Here is a 24,854-nt window from a genome sequence, read left to right as displayed (position 1 = left end):
GCTGATTAGTAATGTCTCCATCACTCTATGTTTTGGGTTACCCGGGTCTGGGTATTCCTAAAACCTCTTTAAAGTTTGTATATACCCACTAGCCAAAACTTTCTGATTAGGAAACATGTAGAAGGAAAAATTCAGAGTCATTTTTTCTTAATTAAAGAAAAGCAAATCTTAATTTTAAAATTTAAAATTTTAATTAATAATTAATGTTAAAACAATTTTTAACATTCAGTTTTTCAAAGTTTTGGGTTTCACATTCTATCTTTCCCTCCCTTTCTCTTCCCCTCCTTCCTCCCTGAGACGGTAAATTTAAATTTAAAATTTTAATTTAAAAATTATCATTAATAATTTATTTATTTATTGATCTTTTGGAGGGGGAGGCAGGGCGATTGGGGTTAAGTGACTTGCCCAAGGTCACAGGGCTGGTAAGTGTTAAGTGTCTGAGACTGGATTTGAACTCAGGTCCTTCTGACTCCAGGACCTGTGCTCTATTCAGTGTGCCACCTAGCCATGCCCAAAAATTATTTTTTATGGAGGATAGTATTTTCTAAAAAATTTTTTGATTGTCATTATGGAATTGACAGCTTCTGAGAATAAATAACCTATAAGAACTAAACCCCAAACTCAATTACAGGGTTATTCCTGAATCTCCACGATGGCTGATATCTCAAGGAAGATTTAGAGAGGCAGAAGACATAATCCAAAAGGCTGCAAAAATGAATAACGTGACAGCACCGGTCATAGTATTTGATCCTGTAGAGGTAAGCACTCATGAACATTTGCTCTTCTCTGTGATGCTAACCATGTACTCTTTTTTTTTTTTGGAGGGGGAAAGGCAGGGCAATTGGGGTTAAGTGACTTGCCCAAGGTCACAAGGCTAGTAAGTGTTAAGTATCTGAGGTCAGATTTGAACTCAGGTCCTCGTGACTCCAGGGTGTATTCACTGCTCCACCTAGCCGCTCCACCAATCATGTACTCTTGACTCCACAGCATATCATTATTCTTCTAATACCCAAACATGTATTGAGCTTTCACTAAATAAAAGGCCCTAAATTTGGTACTCCAAAGATAACTTTGGTACAGGTCTTTTATAATTAGATAGACAGAGAGAGAGAGAGATAAAATTTACCCCAATTACATGCTAAAACAATTCTTAACATTCACTTTTTCAAAGTTTTGGGTTTCACATTCTATCCTTCCCTCCCTTTCTCTTCCCCTCCTCCCTCCCTGAGATGGTAAGCAATCAGATATAGGTTATACATGTCCTACATGTAATCTAATGGAAGAAATAGGGCAAACCTATAGGTAACCAACATCAAGGAATTGTCATGTCATCAAAAGTCAGTGATCACCAGAGGAATGGAATAGAGGCTTTGATGTGTCTGTCTTACTCTATCCATGGAACATCTAAATTCTCATTCACTCATTCAGCAAGTATTAAGCAAGTACCTTCTTACTTATTTATTTATTTTTAGTTTACAACATTCAGTTCCACAAGCTTTTGAGTTCCAAGTTTTCTTCCCATCCCTCCACTCCCCTCTCCCCCCTCCCCAAGACAGCATGCAATTTGATATAGGCTCTACATATACCTTCACATTAAACATATTTTTACATTAGTCATGTTGCAAAGAAGAATTATAGCCAATAGAATGAACCACAAGAAAGAAGAAACAAAAAAAAAAAGAGAGAGAGAGAGCAAATAGTCTGCTTCGATCCACATTTAGACTCCATAATTCTTTCTCTAGATGTGGATAGCATTTTCCATCATGAGTCTTTTGGAGTTATCTTAGAATAGGCAAGTATCTTCTTCAAGGGACCTATATACAGCTATACACATAGGAAGACAAATAAAAAATGTGCCCCCAGGGAGCTTTCATTTTATAAAGCCCTTAAGAACACATTGATGAGGTAATGTGATATTTGGAAGGATTTGTATGGGTTTGTGCCTAGTTTGGCATAAATTTGAGAAGGCTTCCTGGAGATTGGAAATGGTGGGTTTGGGGTTGCATTTTGAAGCATGAAGGTACTAAGGACATTAGTTTTGTTGCAGTGGAGACTGTGTTCCTCCATGTTTAGGAAGTATCAGAATCTTGTGATGTTTCTAGAATCACATAGGGAGGAAGGTAGTATGGCAGCCTGGATTTGGAGACAGGAAGACTTGATTTCAAATTTTGCCTCAGATACCTCTTAATTGTATGACACTGGGAAAGTCACTTAACCTCTCTTAGTCTCAGTTTCCTTCCAATACAAAGTAGAAATAATAATAGCATCTATCTCACAGATTATTGTGAGGATTAAATGATATATTCTAAAGCTCTTGGTAAATTTTATAATGCTTTGTAAATGTTAGGTATTATTATCATAGATTTACAACTGGAAGATCATTGAGCCCAACCTCATTTTACAGATGAGGAAACTCAGACAAAGAAATCAAGTCACTTGCTCAGAGTCACACAAATAGTAAGATGAGATCTGAAGCCAGGTATTTCTCACTCCAAATCCAGTGAACCCTCCACTGTGGCATGCTACCTCTTGAGTATCAAGCACAGAACCACACCCAGGACATCTTAGTTGATAGAACATAGTTCTAGTATCATAAAGTCATTTAGATTTAGAGCTGGGAAGATACCTTAGAAATCATCTAATCATCACCACTCATTTTAGAGTTAAGTCAAGATAACAAAGCACTGTTTAAGTGTCAACTATGTCATGCTAGGGACACTGAGGCCCAGAAAGGATAAATTACTTGCCTGAGGTCAAACACGTGGTAAAGGGCAGAGCTAGGATCTTGTCAGCAACCATTAGAGGTTCAGAGGCCTAGGAAGGTGGATGTATCTATGAAATGATTCTGGATTTATAGTCACAGATGATGAGAAGTTTAATAGAGCTCAAGCTCCCCAGGGTTGATCCATTGTCCCAAACCATCCTTGAAAAAATCATTCCACTTAACCAGTCCACCTGAACTGGCATTGTAAATTCAACCCAATTCAAAAAGTATTTATTGAGTAAATAATAAGTTCTTAGCAGTCCTATGCTAGGGAGGCAGAAGAATTCCTATGTCCCTGCCCTTGAAGAGTTCACAGTTCCCTGGCAGAGATATGAAGCAATTATAGAACCACGTACAATTCAGAATGATCAAATGCTGAATGGAGTAAGTTAAGGGCCAACAACACAAATGTGGCAGAGAGGAGATGGGACCATCCTGTCCCAAGAGGATGCCAGATTAAGTAGGGACCACTGTATATTTAAGGATTGTCTTTCCTTTATTTAATCTCAAAATCACCTCCATTCTTTTAGCTCCGGGAGCTAAGGCCTGTACAACAGCAAAAAGGCTACATCCTGGACCTATTCAGAACTCGTCACATTGCCACAATCACCATCATGTCCTTGATGCTGTGGTAAGTGTCCAGACTGACCTGAAAATGTGTGTCTGCTACAAAGAAGCTCATGGGGTTGTTTGGTGTTTGTTTGCTTAAGTCAGGGGAAGCAGTAGACACTGGGGCCGGAATCCACAGCAGTGACAAATAAGAAGAATGCTATTCCAAGTTATCTGGAATTGACTTTAAATTCACGTTCTAGAGTTTGACAACGATGAATATTCAGGAACTTTATATAAGTCCTTGATTTTAAGTGACAAAGCAGGTTGCTAGGACTGTGCCCTGGAGCCCTTTCTAGTGATTAGGCCTTTGGCCGAGGGTGCCAACATGGTGGGAGTTCAGGAGAAGGAAGTGAGGAGGGGAAGAGTTCATTCTGAGCTCACAGTTCAGGGGTCCTGAGGCCTGCCTTCCTCTTCAGTCCTGATGAAGCTGGGCCAGGCTCCCTGGGCAATGGGTCAACTCCACTCCCAGAGCGCCTGCTCTGCTACTCCCTCTCCCCACACCCTGCAACTCGATTTGTCTCCAGCACATTCATTCCTAGTTGCAGTTCTGCCATGACTCATCCCTAATGAGTCTTCTCAACTCCTTTGAAATTAAGAACAAGATGACTGACCTGACTGGTGTCTGAGACAGGGCTATTCGTTTTCAACCCGACTCCAGATCTATACTAGAAATTACACTGTTGAATCAGAACAAACCAATCTAGGACTCCCTAGTGCCAAAATCTGATATGCTCAATGATGTCACTTTAGGGCATTTAAAAATATATTTGCTATAATTAAACTTTAAAATGACCTTAAGACTGAGGGTAGGGTCTGATAATGAAGACTGTCCCCTCTGAGAAATAGGACAATGGAGAAGAACAGACCAAGGCTACCAGAACAAGAAGAAGTAGGTGACTATGGGGGCAAAAAGATGAGTGCTTGTCACGCTCAGAAATTTAAATCATTATATTATATGTAATGTGTAGATTTCTGAAGATCTTCTAGTTCATTTCCTGATATGACTATAATATGGCAGCTGCTGCTGTTGTTATTATTTGGCTGTTTCAGTCATGTTTAACATTTTGTGACCCCATTTGGGATTTTCCTGACAAAGATACTGGAGTGGTTTGTCATTTCCTTCTCCAGTTCATTTTACAGATGAGGAAACTGAGGCCAACAGGATTACGTGAGTTGCCCAGAGTCACACAGCTAGTAAGTATCTGAAACCAGATTTAAAATCAGAAAGATGAGTCTTCCTGACTTCAGACCTGGCACTCTTATTGACTGCAACACCTAGCTACCCTACTACTGCTGCTGCTGCTATTCATTTTTTTTTCAGTTTAGAAATAAATATAACATTCCATGGAAAGTAAACACGTATTTAGAAAACTTGGAGGGACATGTGTGCCAAGAGGGACTACCTTTATTAGATGACTAAATATCTTTCTGAATTTAGACAAATTATCATATGCATGTCACCAAAAGTCACCAGAGGATGCACATCAGATTTGTAATTTTCCTTTTTCTTGAAAATGTCCTCTGAAATATCAACTGAAAACCACCATCATCATCTCCAAAGCACTATGGACAAAATCTAAGTCTATTGGTCCAGTTTTTCCTTTACATTTGTAAAGATACATTTTCATTAAATAGGACTATTTTTTTTTGAACACCAAAAGCACGTAGACCTTGACTCGCCCACAAGTTGGGCCACTTCCAAAGTACTAAAAGGAGGGGTAATTCCTACACAGAGGGCTTTACAGTAGACACTTGGCCAGTTTTATAGTACATCCACTTTTAGGCTGCATTAAAACATCTGTGTCTATGAACAAACAATTCTTCAATTATGTATTTGCCCAACTTCTTATAAAATAGTATTGCAGAAGACTTTGAATAGGAAAAGTGCAAGATTAGGAGCCAGAAGACCTAGGATCAACCTATAACTCTTCTACTTACCTCTGTCACCTAAGTTCTCTGGGCTTCAGTTTCTTCATCTATGAAGCGAAGAAATTAGTCTAAATGGCTTCTAAAGACCCTTGTCATTCTATCCCCTTGATTCTATGATCATCTATCTCTTCAGGTAGTCCAAAAGTCAGATTGGAGAAAGCAAAATGATTGGTGTGTCCTTAAATGACTCTTCATTGTATAGGGTATCTCAAAAGCCTTAGTGCGGCTTGAAGCTTTAATAGTTTTAAGCTATTCATAACTAAATCATATGACCTATAAGATAACCTGAGGTGTAATACATGCCTTCAGAAGAGTTGAAGTTTTTTAAGGTCTCCTATTTTCTGTTAAATTCTTTTTTTGTTATAGCTAATGGGATTTTCAAGGCATATGAAAAGTTTTTCCACAGAGGACGTATTTGGGATTCATCTTAGTTCTATTCCAAATCAATGTCTGCTTTTATTTTAAACTAATACAATTTTTAGCTCAGGTTTCAGGGTTGAACTAGTATCTTAAATATTGTCCACAGGGAAAGAAAGGAAGGGAAGGGAAGGGAAGGGAAGGGAAGGGAAGGGAAGGGAAGGGAAGGGAAGGGAAGGGAAGGGAAGGGGAGGGGAGAGGAGGGGAGGGGAAGGAAGAAAGAAACTAAGAAAGGCACAAAACAGATACACAGATGAGAGAAGAAGGAATTTCAGAAGCAAATATGGTAAGCAGGACAGCATCATGTAAAACTGGATATATACTTTTTAAAAACCAAATTATTGGTTTTTCATATACAATTATATACAATATATTGGCAATTAATATACAATTCTCAGAATTTTACATATAATCCTCCTTTTCTTTTCTTCACTGTATATGGAAATATTCAAGTTTTTCACATTAATAGAAAAAAACATTAAAAAACAAATACAACAAAGCACCATTTTCAAAAATTATTCATAAGTTTAGGATCTAGGGGTGATCCCAGTGGTGGTATGGAAGGTGAACAGAAGAAGAATAAGCTTTTATAATATAGTGCCTAATATATACCAGGCACTGTGCAAACGCTTTACAAATATCATCTCATTTGATCTTTACAAGAACCCTGTGAGATAGGTGCTATTATTATCTCCATTTTTAGTTGAAGAAACTGAGGTGAAAAGAGGTTAAGTGACTTGCCCAGAGTCACATGGCTATCAAGTGTCTAAGGCTGAAATTGAACTCAAGTCTTTCTGACTCCAGGCCCAGCCCTGGAGGAAATTAACATCAAAGCTCAAAGATAACAGAGATAATATATGATATTTGTGAACACCAGGATTAAACAGATACAGAATCCTAGACACAAAGTATCTCACTATTTTTATTTTGCTGCTCTCTCAGAAAGACACATTAGAGCCCTTCCCTGCAGAACTGTATTGTACCCTTAGAAAAAAAAGTATTGCAAACTCCACAACCATCATCAAGTATATAAACAATGAAGGAGCAAAGTCTTCTTGAAGAAAAGCAAAACTTTTAGCATTAAAAAAGTGTTGCCAACTGAATTAACAAGTAACTCATAAACAAAAAATGGGTTTGACCTGTGCTCCTTGTCCCCTCTCCCAGTCATTCTGGAGGTTTTCTACCTTTGTCTTGGTTTCCTTCTGTAGGCCATGTGTTTGCAATGCTGATTCTTCAGCTCTTGACTAACATCACTTGGTACAATTCTTCTATTTCCTCATATCAATTGCGTTTTATAGCACCACAACGTTCCATAATATACTACAGTATGAATATATATGTAGTACTATAGTAACATACTATAGTAATTTTAGTCATTGCCCAATCCTCAACCAAATAAGCTGGAGGTCTTTACTACATAAATAAAGCAGCTGTGGATATTTTTGTACAGAAAGATCATTTATTGCTTTGTACAATGTTTATAGGAGAAAGTCCTAGAAATGTAATTTCTGGGTCAAATTGCCATAAAAATCATTTGCACCAGTTGATAATTTAACCTATAGTAATAGGGTATCTGATTGTATGCGGCCTGGCAGCATTTTATCTTTGACTGGACTCTGTGGGGTATCATCTTAAAGTTGTCTGGAAGTGAGTTTCTTCAATTAATGAGGAATCTAATAGTTTTTTCATGTGGCTATTAGCAATTTTAATTTCCTAGATTGGATAGTACCTGCAAGAAAATCTCCAGGAGAACAATAATTAAGCAGAGTTACTTGTCTGGCTTAACTATCTGTACATAGTCCAAATGAATTTTCATTATCAGACTTTTTAAATTTAATTTTTTAAAAGCAATTGGGGTTAAGTAACTTGCTTCAGGTTACATGGCCAGTTATTTTTGTGTGGGTGCCAAGTATCTGAGGCCGGAACCAATCCCAGGTCTCCCAATGCCAGGACCTGTGCTCTTACTGTGCCACCTGGCCTCCCCTTAAATTTAATTTTTTAAAATGAGGGTAATAATAGCACCTATCACCCACAGTTGTGAGATTCAAATGAGATAATATTTGCAAAACACTCAGCATAGTACCTGACACACAGAACTGGGTGCTATATAAATGCTCGTTTTTATTATCATTAACACACATTTTATGGAACTAAGAAGCCATATGAGCCTTTCATTCTTCTTGCCTCATTTAGACATTTTGTGTCTGAATTTAACTGTAAGTAGACCTTCCTCTATTACCTTTACTACCCATATATTTCTGTCTTTTAGTATAAGAATGAATTCCAGGTTATTTCTTTTTTTTACTTGTGTGACTGAAAAACTCCTCCTTGAATTATAGTGATAAAGTATTGAAGTTTTATAGAGCATCAAGAAAGACTGATATTTCCAATCCAACTGGTCCTAGAATCAATAGGTTGTTGAAATGTTAGCCATAAAGTGCCTCTGGGACCAATCCATTACCAAAGTGAGATTGGCATGATTAAACCTTCTTCATCCTTCTCTTCTGTCTTTCAGGATGCTAGTATCAGTAGGTTACTTCGGTCTCTCTCTCAATACTCCTAATTTGCATGGAGATGTCTATCTGAATTGTTTCCTGTCTGCTGCCATTGAAGTCCCTGCCTATGTGATAGCCTGGCTACTGCTCCGAAACCTTCCCCGACGATATATCATTGCTGGGACACTGTTCCTGGGGGGAGGGGTTCTCCTTTTCATTCAGCTGGTGCCCATTGGTGAGTTTATTTGATATCATACACTAAATTTGTACATTACTAAATGTAAATCAAACCTTTTTTTCAGGCTACAAAAATGTCATATATACTATATGTCCTCCCAGCTTACTGTCTTTGAACCTCCTAGGAAAACAAATGAAATTAATATCCTTTGCCACTAGAACACCATGAAGTTAGTCTTGGTTTTAGATATGTGAGTGATGATTCAAGTCAGTTCAATTAAACACATATTTATTAAGGACCTACTGTGTGCAAGTTACCGTGCTGGGCACTGGAGATACAAAGACAAAATGGAAATGGTCTCTGTCCTCAGCATCTTTTACTCTGTTGGAAGGAAATATTTGCTCAATCAGTGTAGAAGCAGTAAAGGCAAAGGGGGGAGGCAGGCAAAGTGCTTAAGGAATATTTGGTGAGGGAATGAATGTTTTCATTTGGAGGAGAAAAGAAGACTACACAGAGATGGCATAGGAGCCTATCTTCCTAGAGGAAGATAGGATCTAGGTCAAAATGAAGGAGTTTATTGCAAGGACAAGTGCCTCCCAGACTTATTTCAGGAAGAGATAATGGGCCACTTTCATCAGAATACTAAGTACATAGAGGGGAGCAATGTGAAATAATGTCAGAAAGGTAGATTCAAGTTAAATGCCAGACTAAGGGGTTTATATTTGGCTCCTTTTAATTGCAAGAATTGCAAACTTTTATAGGTTTCTCTGTACTCTTGTGTTTGTATTTCAAAGTTCTTATTCAGTTCTTATCTTTTGGTTAGAAATGCTTGAAAGTCGTCCTCTATACTGTGAAACATTCACCTCACCCCATAGGCTGTTACTCAGCTCTTTATTATTTGTTGTAAGTCTATATCTTTTGCCCTCTAGAATATTATATTCCAAGACCTCCTCTCATCTTTAATAGAAGCTGCCAGGTCTTGAGTGATCCCACCAACTGTAGCTGAAATTTTTTTTTTTTAATGAGGAAGCTTTGGAGTTTTCTTTTGGGGATTCCTTTTAGTAAATGATTGGTGAATTATTTCTACCTTTACTTTGCCCTCTAGTTCTGGATAGTTTTGATTTATGATTTCTTGAAATACAGTGTCCAGACTTTTTTGGTAAGTGTGGAAATCATGGTTTTGGGGGATTCAGATGATTCTTGAATTATTTTGACCAGTTTTAGGTCTATTGTTTGTTTGTAAAAGATATCTTACATTTTATTGAATTTTTTAATCTTCTTATTTTGTTCTAATATCTCTTGCTGTCTTATGAAGTCATTGATTTTTATTCAGTGTAGTCTAGTTTTCAGTCCAATACTTGGGCAAAGTTTACCATTTTCTGTTCTAAACCATTTTTTCTCCTTCTAATTCTTTCTTCCAAGGCTTTTATATTTTTTTTATAATTTACTTCTTTTCTTCTAAATATTCATGTAGTCCTTATGAAAAATCCATTTTTCCTTTGAGTTTCTGCAGTTATTCCTGTTATTTGCTTCTTTTCTGAGGAGACTTACAAACCTATAACAATTTGCAGTCAGTGTTTTATTTGACTTCCCTCTCCAGCTTTTAATTCCTGATTGGGGTTTTGTGCTAGGGTCAGGCTTATGTGCTTTTGTATGAGGTGGGTGGACCTGCTTTATCTTGCTATGTCACCTGGGTTCTTGTGTTGATCTCTACTTCCCACAGTTAGAACTCCCTGGATTTCTAAGGTTTAGAATACTGGGTCTGCTTTAATGTGTTAATATAGAATGCTAGATGATTTTGGAGCCCAAAGGCCTGGGATGTCCTAGTCTGAAAGTTTCCATGCCACTGATCAGGTCTTCCAAAGTCTCTGCCCTCAGACTTTCTTGGGGTAGCCCTCCACTCTTTTTGGTTCTGGACATAGAACCCTGAAGCCCTCACGTGTCTCAGCACTGGTATGATATTGACTTATTGCCTGTTTTGCGCTCATGCTGACTTTGCCAATATTACTTTTCCTGTTGCCTGTGGGCTTCTGGCTGACTTTTGGTGCATTCTCTGAGTGACTACAATCTATCTATCTTCTATCTATCTATCTACCCATCTACCTATCGCTACTCTAGTCTCTCATTTTGTTTCTTGATAACTATTCAGTTTGGTACAAATTTCAGGTTTTTGCTAGAGTAGGTTTGTGGGAGCTGGTCTATCTGCCTTCCATCCAAACAGCCATATTCATGACCATTCCCTCTTAGTGGCTGAGGTATAGAAGAGAGAGTGCATAAGAGTTGAGGAGGTGAAACTGGGATTCTATTGCATTCAAAAGTTTATCAATATGAATCCTGAAATCACTAGGGATGAAGTTAGGGCATTGGGCAAAAAGGAAGGCTTGGGAGCCAGAGCTAAAATCACTGAGAAAGGAAGGAAGCTTATCTGGAGTTAAAAACATGACAGCAATACCTGGACAATGTGATATAGACAGATGGAGTAAATTTAAAATATCAAGGGATGGCTGAGTGATGGTGGCAGAAGGAAGACCTCAGAGTAGTGATGGAGAACAAGAAGAATGTTGAATGATCCTCTTGGTCCATTATGTTGCTGGGTAGAAGAGAAGGATGAACCAGTACTGAAGAGAGCAGCAAGGGATATGGTTCCTTAAAGAAAAAACCAGATTTCTGTGAGCACCATAATTGAATCTAACAAGCTTTTATTGAGTACCTATTATATGTGAGGCACTGTACCAGGTGATGAAGATACAAAGAAAAAACAAAAATAGTCACTCTCCTCAAAGAGCTTACCATGAGATTCATGAGGCTCGGAGCCATAGCCCTTTCTGGTCAGCACTATACAGAACTTACCACTCCCAAACCGGATCCCTTTTTGCCATGCTTGAGAGCCCTGCTACCCAAATAGTGTCAGTACTTGTTAGCTAAAACAGTAGTGTTCCTTTTAGATATACTTGGGAGCCAGACTCTACCCACCTCCGCAGGGCTCACTGTCCACAACTTGGGGGGGCTGGCTTTTCAAGGGTTCTGATGGTCCAGGGTTCCTCCCAAAATAATGTGAGAGAAAGACATCCAGGATGAAGGAGAAATTTGTTAATGATGGAGTGGAAATACCAGATGACCCAGTGGAAGAGAAGAGCAAAGGAGAAAATAAGGCTTGGGAGGAAGAGGTCTGGGCTGAATAAGAATGAGAGTACAACGAGAAATAGTAGGGGAAATAAGTTTTGTTTCAGCAGATTGGAACTCTCAATCCCAGAGACGAGAGGAGCAGGGGGTGTGAATTTTTCTAGCTATAGGGCAGAGACAATACCAAGCATGGAAAAGGCTAACTAAGTCTAAATAAGCATCAGATTTTTATTAGAATTTGGATGTGAAAGTGTTTCTGCTTCTAGTATCTCCCAAGTGGAACCCTCAGTGGATTTACTGGGTGATGGAAGGGTCAATGGTAACGATGATCTGGATGGTCTTGTGGTAAAGAAGGCCTCAATCCCAGGTGGCTACTTTGGTCTTGCATCCCTCTTGCCCTCAAGGGATATGCTCTCAGCAATGTGATGATGAAGATGTGTGGAACAGTGGCAGTCAACTCACTTCACCCCTGCTTTGATAGGGATCCCTTAGGTTAATTGGAACAGAGATAGGAGGGTCAACTGTACTGACAAATGGGAAGGTTGTGTGGTAAAGGGCTTTAGAACTGTCACTTTTATTGTAGAGTTATAAAGTCTCTTCTTTCACCTATTTAGATAAAGCAGTCCCCTGATTAGGAGATTCTGTAACTATGTAATGAGGGCATTTTGCACACAGCTACTTGGCTCCCGTGGGATACGTAAGGGACTCCCTGAACCCTTAGATGTTCTCTGTGAATCAGAAATGCATGATCCTAAAGCCAAGCTTTGCTTCCATATCTGTTTCCCACAATTGTATATACTAGCATGGGAACCTGGGATTTGAAGTCAGAGGCCTTGAGATTCTGATACTTGCAAGTTCTGTGACCTTTGGCAAACCCTCCACCTCTCTGGGCCTCAGTTCCCTCATTTGTAAAATGAGAGAGTTTGATAATGTGGTTTCTAATTTCCCTTCTAGCTTTAAATCATGATCTCTGTAAAAATAGTTTTAATTTCGTGACCTAGAACATGGTTTTATCAAGTAGTAATAAAAGAGATAGTTAATACATGGAGAGAACATTGGACTTGGAACTAGGAAGACCTGAGAGTTCAAATCCTGCTTCAGGTACTTGTTAGATCTGTGACCCTGGGCAAGTCATCTAACCTGTCTATGTTGGTTTCCTCATCTATAAAATGGGGATAATAATAGCACCTCCCTCCCAGGGTTGTTTTGAGAACAAAATGAGATAACATATATAAAGTGTTTTGTAAAACTTAAAGTACTATATAAATGCTAGTTATTATCATTACTGTTATGACATTGATTGAGAGAGATAATAGGACATAAAAGCCCCCGCTTCAGTTCAGTAATTTCCTCAACAAGTGAGACCTTCACAGAGCTAAGTGTCAAATATAACAAATTTTGATGGTAAGTGTATTTATCCTTTTTTCCCATGTTATACAGTTGAGCACAGCATTAAAATGTTAAAACTTTAAAGTCTTATTTATATAGAACTATATATCTATATAGATAGAGCTAGTCTATATAATTCCATCTTTAAAGTGAGCGTAGAAAGGAAAGGACCTTCTCTTTAGGGTTTGTTATTTGTTTAACTACATTAATTCACTAATGACCTAGCCTGGAACTATTTGTGACAAATTCACAGAAGTTGTACAAAGGTCACCTTTGGTGACACATAAGGGATATGGGATTAGAGTAGTACAAAGTACAAAGTAATCTTCCTCTGTCATCCCTGATCATGTCCAATGATAGGAAACTCCAGGAGAGAACTCCACTGTATAAAGGGTGACCCAGAAGTCTTTTGAGATACCCTGTATTATTTGTTGCTTTTCAGCATGATGGAAAATAGCATATGACTTTCCAGACAGAAGGGAATGTATGAAAAGCTTCCTTAATTAATAGGAAATATACAAAAACAGCACCTAAATAGAAGGGAAAGGAAATTGGGATTAAACAATTACCTTTAAAATTCACAGCCTCATTGGATCTGTTTTCCAGAATACCATTACCTGTCCACTGCCCTAGTGATGCTGGGAAAGTTTGGAATCACCTCTGCATTCTCAATGCTCTACGTCTTCACAGCTGAACTCTACCCAACCCTTGTCAGAAACATGGCTGTGGGGGCCACTTCCATGTCCTCCAGAGTGGGAAGTATCATTGCTCCTTACTTCGTTTATCTTGGTGAGATATTTATGTATGACTTGTTCTTTCTTTTCAAGCCAAGAAAATTCAAATATGTACATTAAAACCTTAAAGTGGTTAGTCTCTGAGGGGTTTTTTTGGTCTATTTTGATACTTTAAAAAATGTTTTTATTGATAACTTTTGTCCTTGCAGCAGTCATTTCTAGAAACACCCATGCTTCCAGTTTAAACTCTACTATATTAAAGAAAAATAATTAAAGCAAAAATATTGGATACAAACTATGCCTGACTGTATACAACATTCTGCCCTAGTTACTCTCCTACCTCTCTGTCACAAGACAGGAAGTGTGTTTTATTGTATGTTCTCAAGCAAAGCCTTCTATTTTAATATCACAACCATTCCCTTAGATTGTCCTCCCCCAGTAAGCCTTCCCTGTACAAATTTGTTAACCAAAAACTGATGCTATGATTTCATGTGACAGTGTTGGCAAGACTCTGTACCCATAATCCCATGTCTCCAACAAAAGGAAGAAATATATTTCCATGAAGTTTTCTGAGTTTCCATTTGTGTTTCCCTGTTTTCACTTTATTTCCTTCATTTTAATATTGATCTGCCTGAACAACATTAGATATTGGATTCTCAAATCTTACTACATTTACAATGCCTGCAATTTCTGCAGTGCTATCAACCACTTTCCCTTACTCTAAGTTCTTCCAGGGCAGAACTAAGTGGCACAGTGGATAGAGAGCTAGGTCCCAGCTTCCTGAATTCAAAAATGACTTCGGGCACTTACTAGCTATGTGACCCTGGGCAAGTCACTTGATGCTGTTTGCCTCAGTTCTTCATCTGTGAAAAATGAGCTAGAGGAAGAAATGGCAAACCACTGCAGTGTCTTTGCCAGGAAAGACCTAAATGAGGTCACAAAAAGTCAGATACAACAGAATGACTAAACCAAAAAACAGTTCTCCCACCTTGTTTCAAAATATGGGGGGCAGGGCTGAGTTAGCTCAAGTTCCTCCACTAACAGAACAGTCTGTCTCACATGGATGAATGAGTGCCAGCTTACATGGATCCTTCCAAGGGAATTCAGAATTAAGCAAGTAAATGATTAAGGAAGTCCAGAGGTTCCACTGAGGCTGCCAACGTGGAACTGACATTTTATACCTTCTTTCTGGCCTTTGAAGAATTTTAAATCTGAACTTCTAGTCTCAAATTCTGCTGATGTCTTAGCAAAGGAATCTCATACACAGAGGCCAGGAGTGTTATATGTAGAAAAGCTTCCTACTCTGGGTAGAAGGTGGGCCTAGATGAGTCCTAAGGTTCCTTCCAACTCTAAGCTTCTTGCTTTATGATTCTCATTTTCTACTAGGTGCTTATGACAGGATCCTGCCCTACATTCTTATGGGCAGCCTAACTGTGCTCATTGGCATTGTTACCCTGCTCTTCCCAGAAAGCCTTGGAATGGCACTACCAGAAACCTTTGAACAGATGCAGAAGGTAAAAGGGTAGGTAGATTTAATCTAGCCTCTGCTAAAAGCAAAATAGAGCTGCTATTATCACTCGGAAATATTTAGAGAGAAACTCATTAAATAACTTAATGCCACTAAAAGGACCCTTTCTTTTTGTGTTTTTCTTCATTTCTTCCTTTTTTTAAAATGTCTGGCATGGTTGGGGTTGAGGAAGAGGTTCCAGGTCTTTGTTTTCATTCGTGTTCAGAATTCCCAGCATGAAAACCTCTGCTAATGCAGAGTAGTAACTCCTAAGTCCCTTGTGGTCCTAGAGAGTTGCCTGGGGCCCTGAGATATTAAAGCAATTTATATGATCCCCACAGCTAGTGGGTGTCAGAGACAGAGTTTGAACACAGGTCTTCCTGACTCCAGGGCTTTCTTTATATCCACTATAACAAACCGTTTTAACTTTTATTAGATGGTTCTCATTCATAAGAGGCAAAGAGGTTTGAAAGGTCAAATCATGTGTTAACAAAACTACATGATACATCATCGTAATTAAACACATACCTCAGTATCCAAAGGGATCTCATTAACCTGTGTACTTCTTCTTTCGATGCACATTTAGACTCATCAATCCCTTCTCATCCTGCGAAATTCCTCCCCATGTCCTTTCACCAATCCTCCATGGAGAATCTGCCCAACTCACTGGAGATCTTCCTTAAAGTGTTTTCACATTCCTAGAATGTCAGTGTAGCCCTTGAGCTAATATCTACTTGTAGCCTCACATTTGTTGATAATAACAACAAAAGGAATTGACGTTTGATATCTTTATCATGTGGGACTACCCAATGTGTTTTTCACATGATAAAATTATCAGGGCTAAATGGGGTGATTCAATTGTTTGACTGATTGGCTATAGGTATATATAAAAGCATTCTGTATCATTTATCTCAACTAAGTAGTACAATGCCTGATATATTATAAGTGCTTAGTAAATGTTTGTTGTTCTTCAGTCATGTCCAACTCTTTATGACCCAGTGAACCATAGCATGTCAGTATTGTCCATGAGGTTTTCTTGGTAAAGATACTAGAGTGGTTTGCTTTTCATTTACCACTGGATTAAGGCAAACTGATATTAAATGATTTGCCCAGCATCACCCACCTAGTAAGTGTCTGAGGCTGGATTTGAACTTGGGTCCTCCTGACTCCAGACTCAGTGTTCTTTCCACTGAGCCACCTAGCTGCCTCAGTGTTTACTGACTGACAATCCTCATAAGAACCCTGTCAGGTAAATTTTACAGGTATTAGTCTCCCCATTTTATTCAACTGAGGCTCAGAGAGGTTGTGACTTCTCTATAATTAAGCAAAGTGTAAAAAGTAGAATTCAAATGTGGATCCTTTCTGGCTCCTTTCCATTATCCCATGCAGTCATTTGATACATGACTGGTCCATTTCCTTTTCCATACATAGCCTGGATGCCATCTATTATTCTACTTTTTCCTTGCAAGAAGTCGTGCTAGATGGCCTAATCACATCCACACTGTGAGTCATTTGGTTCATTGGATCAGTCACAACTTGGATTTTTCCCATCAAAGACTAAGAGTTGGGAAGTTACCAGTGATCTCTTAGTTGTCAAATCCAATGACCTTTTTTCTCAATTTTCAATGAGCTCTCTGTAGCTTTTGACAACATCAGACACCCTTTTCCCCTTGATACTCTCTTCTCTTCTTCTTTTTTGGGGACATTACTTTCTCCTGGTCCTCCTCCTCCTTCCTATCTGACCACTCCTTTCAAATTTCCTTTCCTGGATCTTGATCTAGGTTAAGCCCAGTAACTATAAACACAGGACTCTGTCCTGGGTCCTCTTCTCTTCTCCTCCTCTCTACTGTTCTTGGTGATCTTATCAGTTCCCATAGATTCTGTTATTATTCCCTTATTTGATGATTTTCAAATCTACTTATCCTGCCCTAACATCTCTCTTTAACTTCCAATCTCACAACTCCAACTTATTAGACTTTGAACTCAGTGTTTTGTATCAACATGGTTAAAACAGAACTCATTATCTTTTCCCCAAAACCCTCACCTTTCCAAACTTCCCTCTTGCTGTCAAAGGCACTACCATCCTCCTAGTGACTCAGGCTCACAATCTAGGTGTCATCCTTGATGCCTCATTGTCTCTCACCACCCATATCCAATCTATTATGAAGTCCTGTTGATTTCACCTTTGCAATATCCTTTTCTTCTCTGATATTGCCACCACGCTGGTACAGGCTCTTGTCACTTCAAGCATGGACTACCACAATAGTCCATGGTTGGTCTGCCTGACACAAGCCTCTCTCCTCTCTAGCTGCTCAGCCTGACCAAAGTGATCTTCCTAAAGTTCAGGTCTGACCACAACACTCCCCTACTCAATAAACTCCATTGGCTTCTTATCATCTGCAGGATTTTGTATTAAATATTCATTATTAAATATATTTATTTATTGTAATAATATTTATAATTTATTATATATAAATAGTATAAAACTATATAATATGTATATACAAATTTTATAAATAAAATATTTATAATTTATAATAATATTTATTATTAAATATAAATCTGTTTGGTGTTCAAATCCTTTTATTAGCTAGTCCTATCCCCACCTTTGCAGGATAGGACTTTGCAGTCAACTGCCACCTTATGCTACTACCACCACCCCTTATACTCAAGAGTGATAGGTCTCCTTACATTTTCTCAAACAAGACTTTCAATCACCTAACTCTAGACATTTTCACTTGTCCTGGAATGAGCTCCCTCCTCATCCCTACCTATTGGCTTTCCTGGATTCCTTCAAGTCTAAGTTACCCCAGATAGCTGATTTCAGGTTCAATTTTCTCTTCCACATCATTTCTATGTAATTTCAACAAGTGGTCTTCAAGTCTTTGTTAAAGATGCCTGGAGAGGATGAAACCATAGCTTCCTGAGGTAGTCTATTCCACTTTTGGATAACTGTCATTATTATAGTTTTTCATTATATTAAGCCTACATCTGGGGCTACAATTTCCACCCAGTGCTTGTAATTCTTCCCTCACAGGTCAGGTACAATTCATGGAATCACAGAAATTCACAATCTCCTTATTTGTCTTGAATTTTAATTTCTTTTAAGAATTTTTATTTATCTTCACAATTTGAAGTATTTCTACCTGAAGGAGAAAACAGAAGCAAAGTAATGATGAAATAGTTCTGATTTCTTTCCATCATGCATTGTCTTCGTTCCATCCACTGCAATCTTTTCTTTGGTCAACATCTTCCCCCCCCCCCAATATGTTTGAAAAATTATATTTTATATGTCTTAGCTTTAACTGATTACCTCAATTCCCTAGTAGTTTTTGTGCTTTTACTACCATTCCAATATTACCATGTCATGTTTTTGTTTTTTTCCTTACCTTCTCTGGCTCTCAACTTCTATGAACATCTTTTTCAGATTTAAGTTGATAATTCTTGTGATAAACACTTTCATCTCTTGCTGATATTGATAGAGGACAACTCTCCCACTCCCCACTCCCTGCCACACACCTTTCCAGCCTTCTACGTTACTCCCAGTAACAATGGCCTCCTTGCTATTCCTAAACACAACATTCCAAATCTCACCTCCAGACATTTTTACTCATTTCCCAATACCTGGAATGCTTTCTTTCCTCATCTCTGCCTCCATTCTCATGAAATGACTCATTGTAATAAATAAGCAATCACACTCTCTTTAGATTGAATAAATACTATGGGTCAAACATGTATGTTACTATTTTTCAAATGGCTTTGCTGCTGTTATGATTAACATAATACAAATTCATTTAAAAGTATTGGTGGGGGGCAGGTAGGTGGTGCCATGAATAGAGCACTAGCCCTGGAGTCAGGAGGACCTGAGTTCAAATCTGGCCTCAGACACTTAACACTTACTAGCTGTGTGACCTTGGGCAAGTCACTTAACCCCAATTGCCCCTACAAAAAGAAAAAAAAAAGTATTGGTGAATTCATAATAAACCATGATAGAAGCAAAAAGGGACAACATAGTACTGCAGACTACTTTGAAATATTTCTGTTTTTTCCTGATTTGTCTTTAAATTTCATTTAAAATTCATCACTTGTACTTATTTACTCACTGGCTCAATCCCACACATGTTATCCCAATTATATGCACACTGCAATTCAGAGGAGGAGAAGGAAGATTAATGTCTTTACCAATTGACAAATGCTAAATTGATATAGCATTGAACTACACACAAAGGGACTTATCACCAACTGATTCACCTAAGTGGTGAATTTGGAGGCTATGATAACAAAGGGGATCTTTACATACGTTGTTGGACTAGATGAGATGGTCTCTGTAGTCTCTTCTGTATAAAATTCTGTGACTTATAAAATATTCAAGACAAGAGGGAAATTACTAAACAAATTTAATTTTACTAAGCAGAATTTTTTTTTTCAGTTTCAGATCCAAGAAAAAAGTAAGGAACTCCACTGGGAAAGAAAAGAATTCCAAGGTTTTCATAACTGCATTTTGACCAACTTCTGTCACATTTGGTAAACGGAGGTCTCTGAGACTGAGGAGTCCAGAAAGGACTACCTGATGATAAACACAAAGAACACCCCATTACTGTCAATATCTTTGCCATATATTAAACTAGGGTATTTATTTCAGATACCTTGTCTTGACAGTCAGAATCAAAATGTTTCCATAGAATTCTCAAATGCTATGATTTCATTTACGTCCGTGAAGGAGATCCACTATGCTTTTTGAGGATGTGATAGCCAAGAAGTAAAATGCTCAGGGTGTCTAACTTATTTCTAGACATGTAAATACCACCCATATCAGAAATGTCTCAGAAGGTTAAGGTAGGAGTTCAGCTTTTGGTACTGAGAGGTGTTTGGGTTTTATTTATTTTTTCAATTGAAACTGCACTTCCATAGTCATTTCTGAAGCAAAAAATATTTGGCATCCTCTGTAAAGTAGAACAAGATTCATAGTATTCCTACCCTCAATATTTGAAGTACACAAATGTAAGAATCTTTTATCCTCTTATTTGAAGACATCTTTAAAAACGTTAACTTTGCTTCCCAGATACCCCTCTCGCAATAAACTAATGGCAAAAGTACTTACTGTTGTACAGGTAAATTGTAGAGATAAAGAAGCTGGTCAAAGTGACCCATCTGCTATTACCCAGAATGGAGTGGGGAGGATAGCCCTTAGCATCATGGTCCAGTACCAGAATCCTCATCTAATACATTCTCATGAAAACTCCACATTTTTCAGTATTCACTTTGAATATGAGAATTATCCTTGGGCTTGTTTACAAATCAGATATTTCTATTGTATATTAGGAAAAGTTTGAAATTAAAAGTGCGTCACCTGGTCATCCCACTGGGGATGACCAACTCCATATTACCACATTAGTGTTCATTGTTCATGGAAATAATCTTACCTAAGCACATTTCAAAGTGCAAGTAGCTCAAAGCTAGAAATAGGTTTTTGTTTTTTAAAAACATCTCTTTTCCAGAAATGGCTTTTGTGTACCTGTGCACTACTGTCCAGATGTGCCCCCCACCTTTCTAATTGTACGCTGTCAATGGCAGGCATCAGGGTTTACCATTGGGTAAACTGATTAAGTTAGCACTCCTGTTAAGGTGTGAAAGTTTGTATTTGATGTAGGCTCATCTACACACTAAACAATCAGACTGGAAATGCCAGTGATCCTATTCCATCTTTACATGGCCCTGTCTCTAAAAGCTGCTGAAGACCAAATCCTTGTTATCTAAGTATTGTCTACATGCATTCCTCTTTAAAATATAGTTTTTCTGAAGAAAAATGCATAAATGCTTGAAGCATCATTGCAATGAGCCGACTTATCATACTATGGAATAAACCACTAATGGCCCTGAGATTTTTTTTTTTTATGTTTTCTGTAGCTCCTGAAAAGAATTGTTTTCGGCAGAAAAATTTCCATGTAATAAACCACTAATGGCCAGTAGTTGTTTTTTTTTTTAATATGTCCTCAGTGGCTATTGAAAAAGAATTTTCTTCAACAGTAAACTTTCCAGGTCAAAGTACTTTTCAAAGGAACCTCTGATTTGGCATCTAGATAAGCTTTTTTTGACCATTTAAAGATGATGACTTCAAAATCTTTGACATTGACATCAATTATTAACCTTAAGAGAGGATTTGTTAGAGAGTGCTATTAGCATGTGTGTATGTGTGTGTGTGTGTGTGCAGTATTGACACACTGAACCTATTGCACATTATTACAAATGTAATTTTAAATACATTAAAGTATTTTTTAAATTTCATGCCCCTTGTGGAGCAAAAAAACTTAGATGTGCATTTTAGATGTTTGGTATTCTGGGGTTCCCCCCACCATTTTCACTCATTCACTTTATCATTCAGTCTCATATGTTCTAGAAGAAAAAAATCTGTCTCCTCTGGGCCTTAAGGCTTCTCTCTTTCAATTCAAAAAGCATTTATTAAGCTCTTAGGGATGTACCATATACATAATAATTGTCAAAGTGCAAAGGATTTATTCAGTAACACCCCCATGCTACTGTTTCACTTATGTAGTGTGGTCTTTTTAAATTATGGTTTGCTTCCTGAAAATTATATATCTTCAAGAATATAAAATGAAACAATTTCTGAGAAGTATTTTTGGAAAGGCCATAATGCATTCCCTAACCAACAATATCTTTAATTTTAAACTGTGTTGATGATTTCAAGATGGTATGATATATAGAATGTATAAGTGCCTTAAACTTTCCCACATTCCTCAAAAACTATAAGTGTTAGAGCTGAAAGGGGCCTAGAGATTACCTAATCCAGTCCCTTCATTTTGCAGATGAAGATACTGAGACAAAGAGTTGTTATTTGCCCATAGTCACTTAGCTAAAGGCTAGAAGAGACCTTAGAGTTCATCTCATCCAACCTCCTCCTCCCCCATTCTACAGATGAGTAAACCAAGGTCTAGAAAAATGAAGTCACTTACCCAGGTCCATATAGCTAGTAAATATCTAAAATGGGTTTAAAACCTGACTCTGGGGCAGCTAGGTGGTGCAGTGAATAGAGCACTGGCCCTGGAGTCAGGAGGACCTGAGTTAAAATCCAGTCTCACACGCTTGACACTAGCTGTGTGATCTTAGGCAAGTCACTTAACCCCAATTGCCTCGCCTCCCCTCTCCAAAAAAAACCAAAACTGACTCTAAGCTTAATGGTATCTACTGCAATATACTGCCAGCTTAGTCAGGATTCAAACTGAGCCTTTTGATTCCAAATATAATGGAACAAGGACAGATGTCACTAAGAAATTATTTCATTTCAATATAAACTTCTTTCACTTTCTTTGGAAACATCTGTTGCTTTGTATTTGAACATGCGATATTACAAATTAGTAAAGAGTAAAATATTTTTATTTCTATTACTATTACCTGGTGATCCCTTTATTTAAATTTTATTTAAGCTTTTACTTCTCTTTCCTGTAGGTAGAGGCATAACCACCCCCCTTCACCCAGGCCCTGTAAACACAAGTCCAAGGGTTATATGTTTGTATATTAATAGACTAAGGGGTCTCAATACTGTCCTCTATAGGACAAATTAGTCTTGTGGGAATTTTAGAAGCCATGATTTAAAGAACAAATTCGGTGTCATAATTCCTTCTTTATCTCCTCTATACCCCAATTTGATCTCATTCTGAATTCTTCCTTAAAGTATCAATGACAAGGCGAATTAGTTGTTGGCCCAGAAAGCACATCAGGAAAACAAACACATGTTTCGTCAGGGTTTTTAGAATGTCAGATTTCAAACTTTAAACATTGTTTCCCTCTTAAAATGGAAAGGTCAATATTGTATATTTTACTTCTATGATAATTTTAGCTTATTTCCAAGTTCTTCATATTATGCTTAGGATCTTTAAAACAAATTATAATTTAGGTAACTGTGTAAAAAAAAATCGATCAGGGGGAAGATATTCATTAAAATGATGTTCTAGAAGTACTTGAGGAGTCCATGGTGCTTCTTTCCCTGGGGATCACAATCTCTGCAAATACTTATGATATCAAGAATTGAAATTCCAGGCATAAAGGCAGATGATAGATGTGTATACTCGTCCTGGAGCTAATCCAGACGAGTCTGCAGTCTCCCTGCTTTGTTGCCAGCTCATGGCTTTTCTTACTGCTTCTGTCCCTAGAAAACTAGTTATCCCTTCCACATTGCAACTTTCCCTATCACAGTCTTGGTATATCACAGGTCAGCATAAGAAACTAAATGGGAACTCTTGGGGAGTTTTGCAGAAGCTGCAGGTGACAAAAGAAGGCCAGCAGATGACACTGGAAGAGTTTAGAAACTCAGAAATGCATAAAATATATGTATAATAGCATTTAATTTTAATTAAATTTAATTTATTAATTAATTAAATTTAATTAAAGATTTTAATCTTTTAATACCATAATAATTCAGACTTCTCTGATGTGAAAGGACCAAAAATTTTTACACAGATTTCCCAGGTAGTGCAGGTGCTATGCTCCTAACCCCCTCAATGTGGAAGACATAACTATTTCCATCTTCCTCATGGTTCTTCCTACTAGCAACTCTTGAGATAGATAGATAGGTAAACAGACAGACACACATACACACACATACATATTTTCTGGGTATGTGCCTTGGTTCCATTGTATTATGGGAAAGTGAGCCTTTTTCAATTAGCCTATGTATACTCCTCCCTCCCTCCCTCCCCACACACTGTGTGCTTACTATAGGCCTTTATACCATGTAATATATTCTGGAAATTTTCTCTGGCTGCTCTCCATAGCTGGAATGCTCTCCTTCCTCCACCCAACTGACTTAAGTCCTACTTTGTACTGGAAGCCTTCCCTAATCCTTATTAATTTCAGTGCTTTCCCTCTTTTAATTATTTCCTACTTATCCTGTATATAACTTGATAGACATAAGTAGATAGATATAGATATATACACACACACATATATGTATATATTTGTTGGCCTATTGTCTTCCTAATTGGATTGTAAGCCCCTTGAGGGCAGGGACTTTCTTTTGCCTCTTTTTGTATCCTCAACACTTAGTACAATGCCTGGCATAGTAGATGCTCAATAAATGTTTATTTTTTTTTTAAAGCAATTGGGGTTAAGTAACTTGCTCAAGGTTGCACGGCCAGGTGTTTCTGGGTGGGTGCTAAGTGTCTGAGCCCGGATTCGATTCCCAGGTCATCCCAACACTGGAGCCTGTGCTCTTACTCGCTGTGCTACCTGGCCGCCCCATCAATAAATGTTTATTGATTGATTTATCATGTGTGAGCATATTATTACAAGTGATGGAAATAAGGCAAAGATGGAAGAGAAATAGGAGATGATGGTTCTGCACCCAAGCCAGAGGTCATGGTTATTATAATCAATTAGATAGGCATTGATGTGCCAGTAATGAGAGCCCATATTGGAATAGGACCAGTCTACCCCTCTGTTACTAGCTGACATTGCCCAAAAGATACTTCATTCTTCTGGGTTTTTTTTTTTGTTTATTTTTTTAAAAGCAATTGGGGTTAAGTAACTTGCTCAAGGTTACACGGCCAGTTATTTCTGGATGTGGTGCTGAGTATCTGAGCCCGGATTTGATCCAGGTCATCCCGACACTGGAGCCGGGGCTCTTACTCGCTGAGCCACCTGGCTGTAATGCGAATGTAAATTTTAAAGATCTTCCCTGCCCCTAGGCTAA

At 38.0% G+C, this 24,854-nt stretch overlaps 1 protein-coding gene across 2 annotated transcripts in view; it reads left to right on the top strand.

The window, feature by feature from the left end:
* LOC138173780 (solute carrier family 22 member 4-like) overlaps positions 1 to 21,117 on the top strand; it is an 84,389-nt gene extending 63,272 nt beyond the window's left edge. The window contains exons 5-10 of one of the 2 annotated variants that reach the window (XM_069103866.1): positions 632 to 758; positions 3,295 to 3,395; positions 8,238 to 8,452; positions 13,514 to 13,696; positions 15,028 to 15,155; positions 19,578 to 21,117. In XM_069103866.1, coding sequence (XP_068959967.1) covers positions 632 to 758; positions 3,295 to 3,395; positions 8,238 to 8,452; positions 13,514 to 13,696; positions 15,028 to 15,155; positions 19,578 to 19,676 — 853 coding nt within the window. In that variant the 3' untranslated portion in view covers positions 19,677 to 21,117. Of the gene's footprint in view, positions 1 to 631; positions 759 to 3,294; positions 3,396 to 8,237; positions 8,453 to 13,513; positions 13,697 to 15,027; positions 15,164 to 19,577 lie in introns of both variants that reach the window. The other variant, XM_069103867.1, reaches the window with a different exon arrangement.
* The last annotated feature ends 3,737 nt before the right edge of the window (positions 21,118 to 24,854 follow it).

This window comes from Petaurus breviceps, unplaced genomic scaffold (assembly GCF_028583685.1).
Source record: "Petaurus breviceps papuanus isolate PSGF00001 unplaced genomic scaffold, PetGlider_PUasm1.0 64, whole genome shotgun sequence".
In the NCBI taxonomy this organism is placed as follows: Eukaryota; Metazoa; Chordata; class Mammalia; order Diprotodontia; family Petauridae; genus Petaurus; species Petaurus breviceps.
Note: the sequence above shows the minus strand (reverse complement) of the source record. Positions and strands in the feature narration are given on the sequence as shown.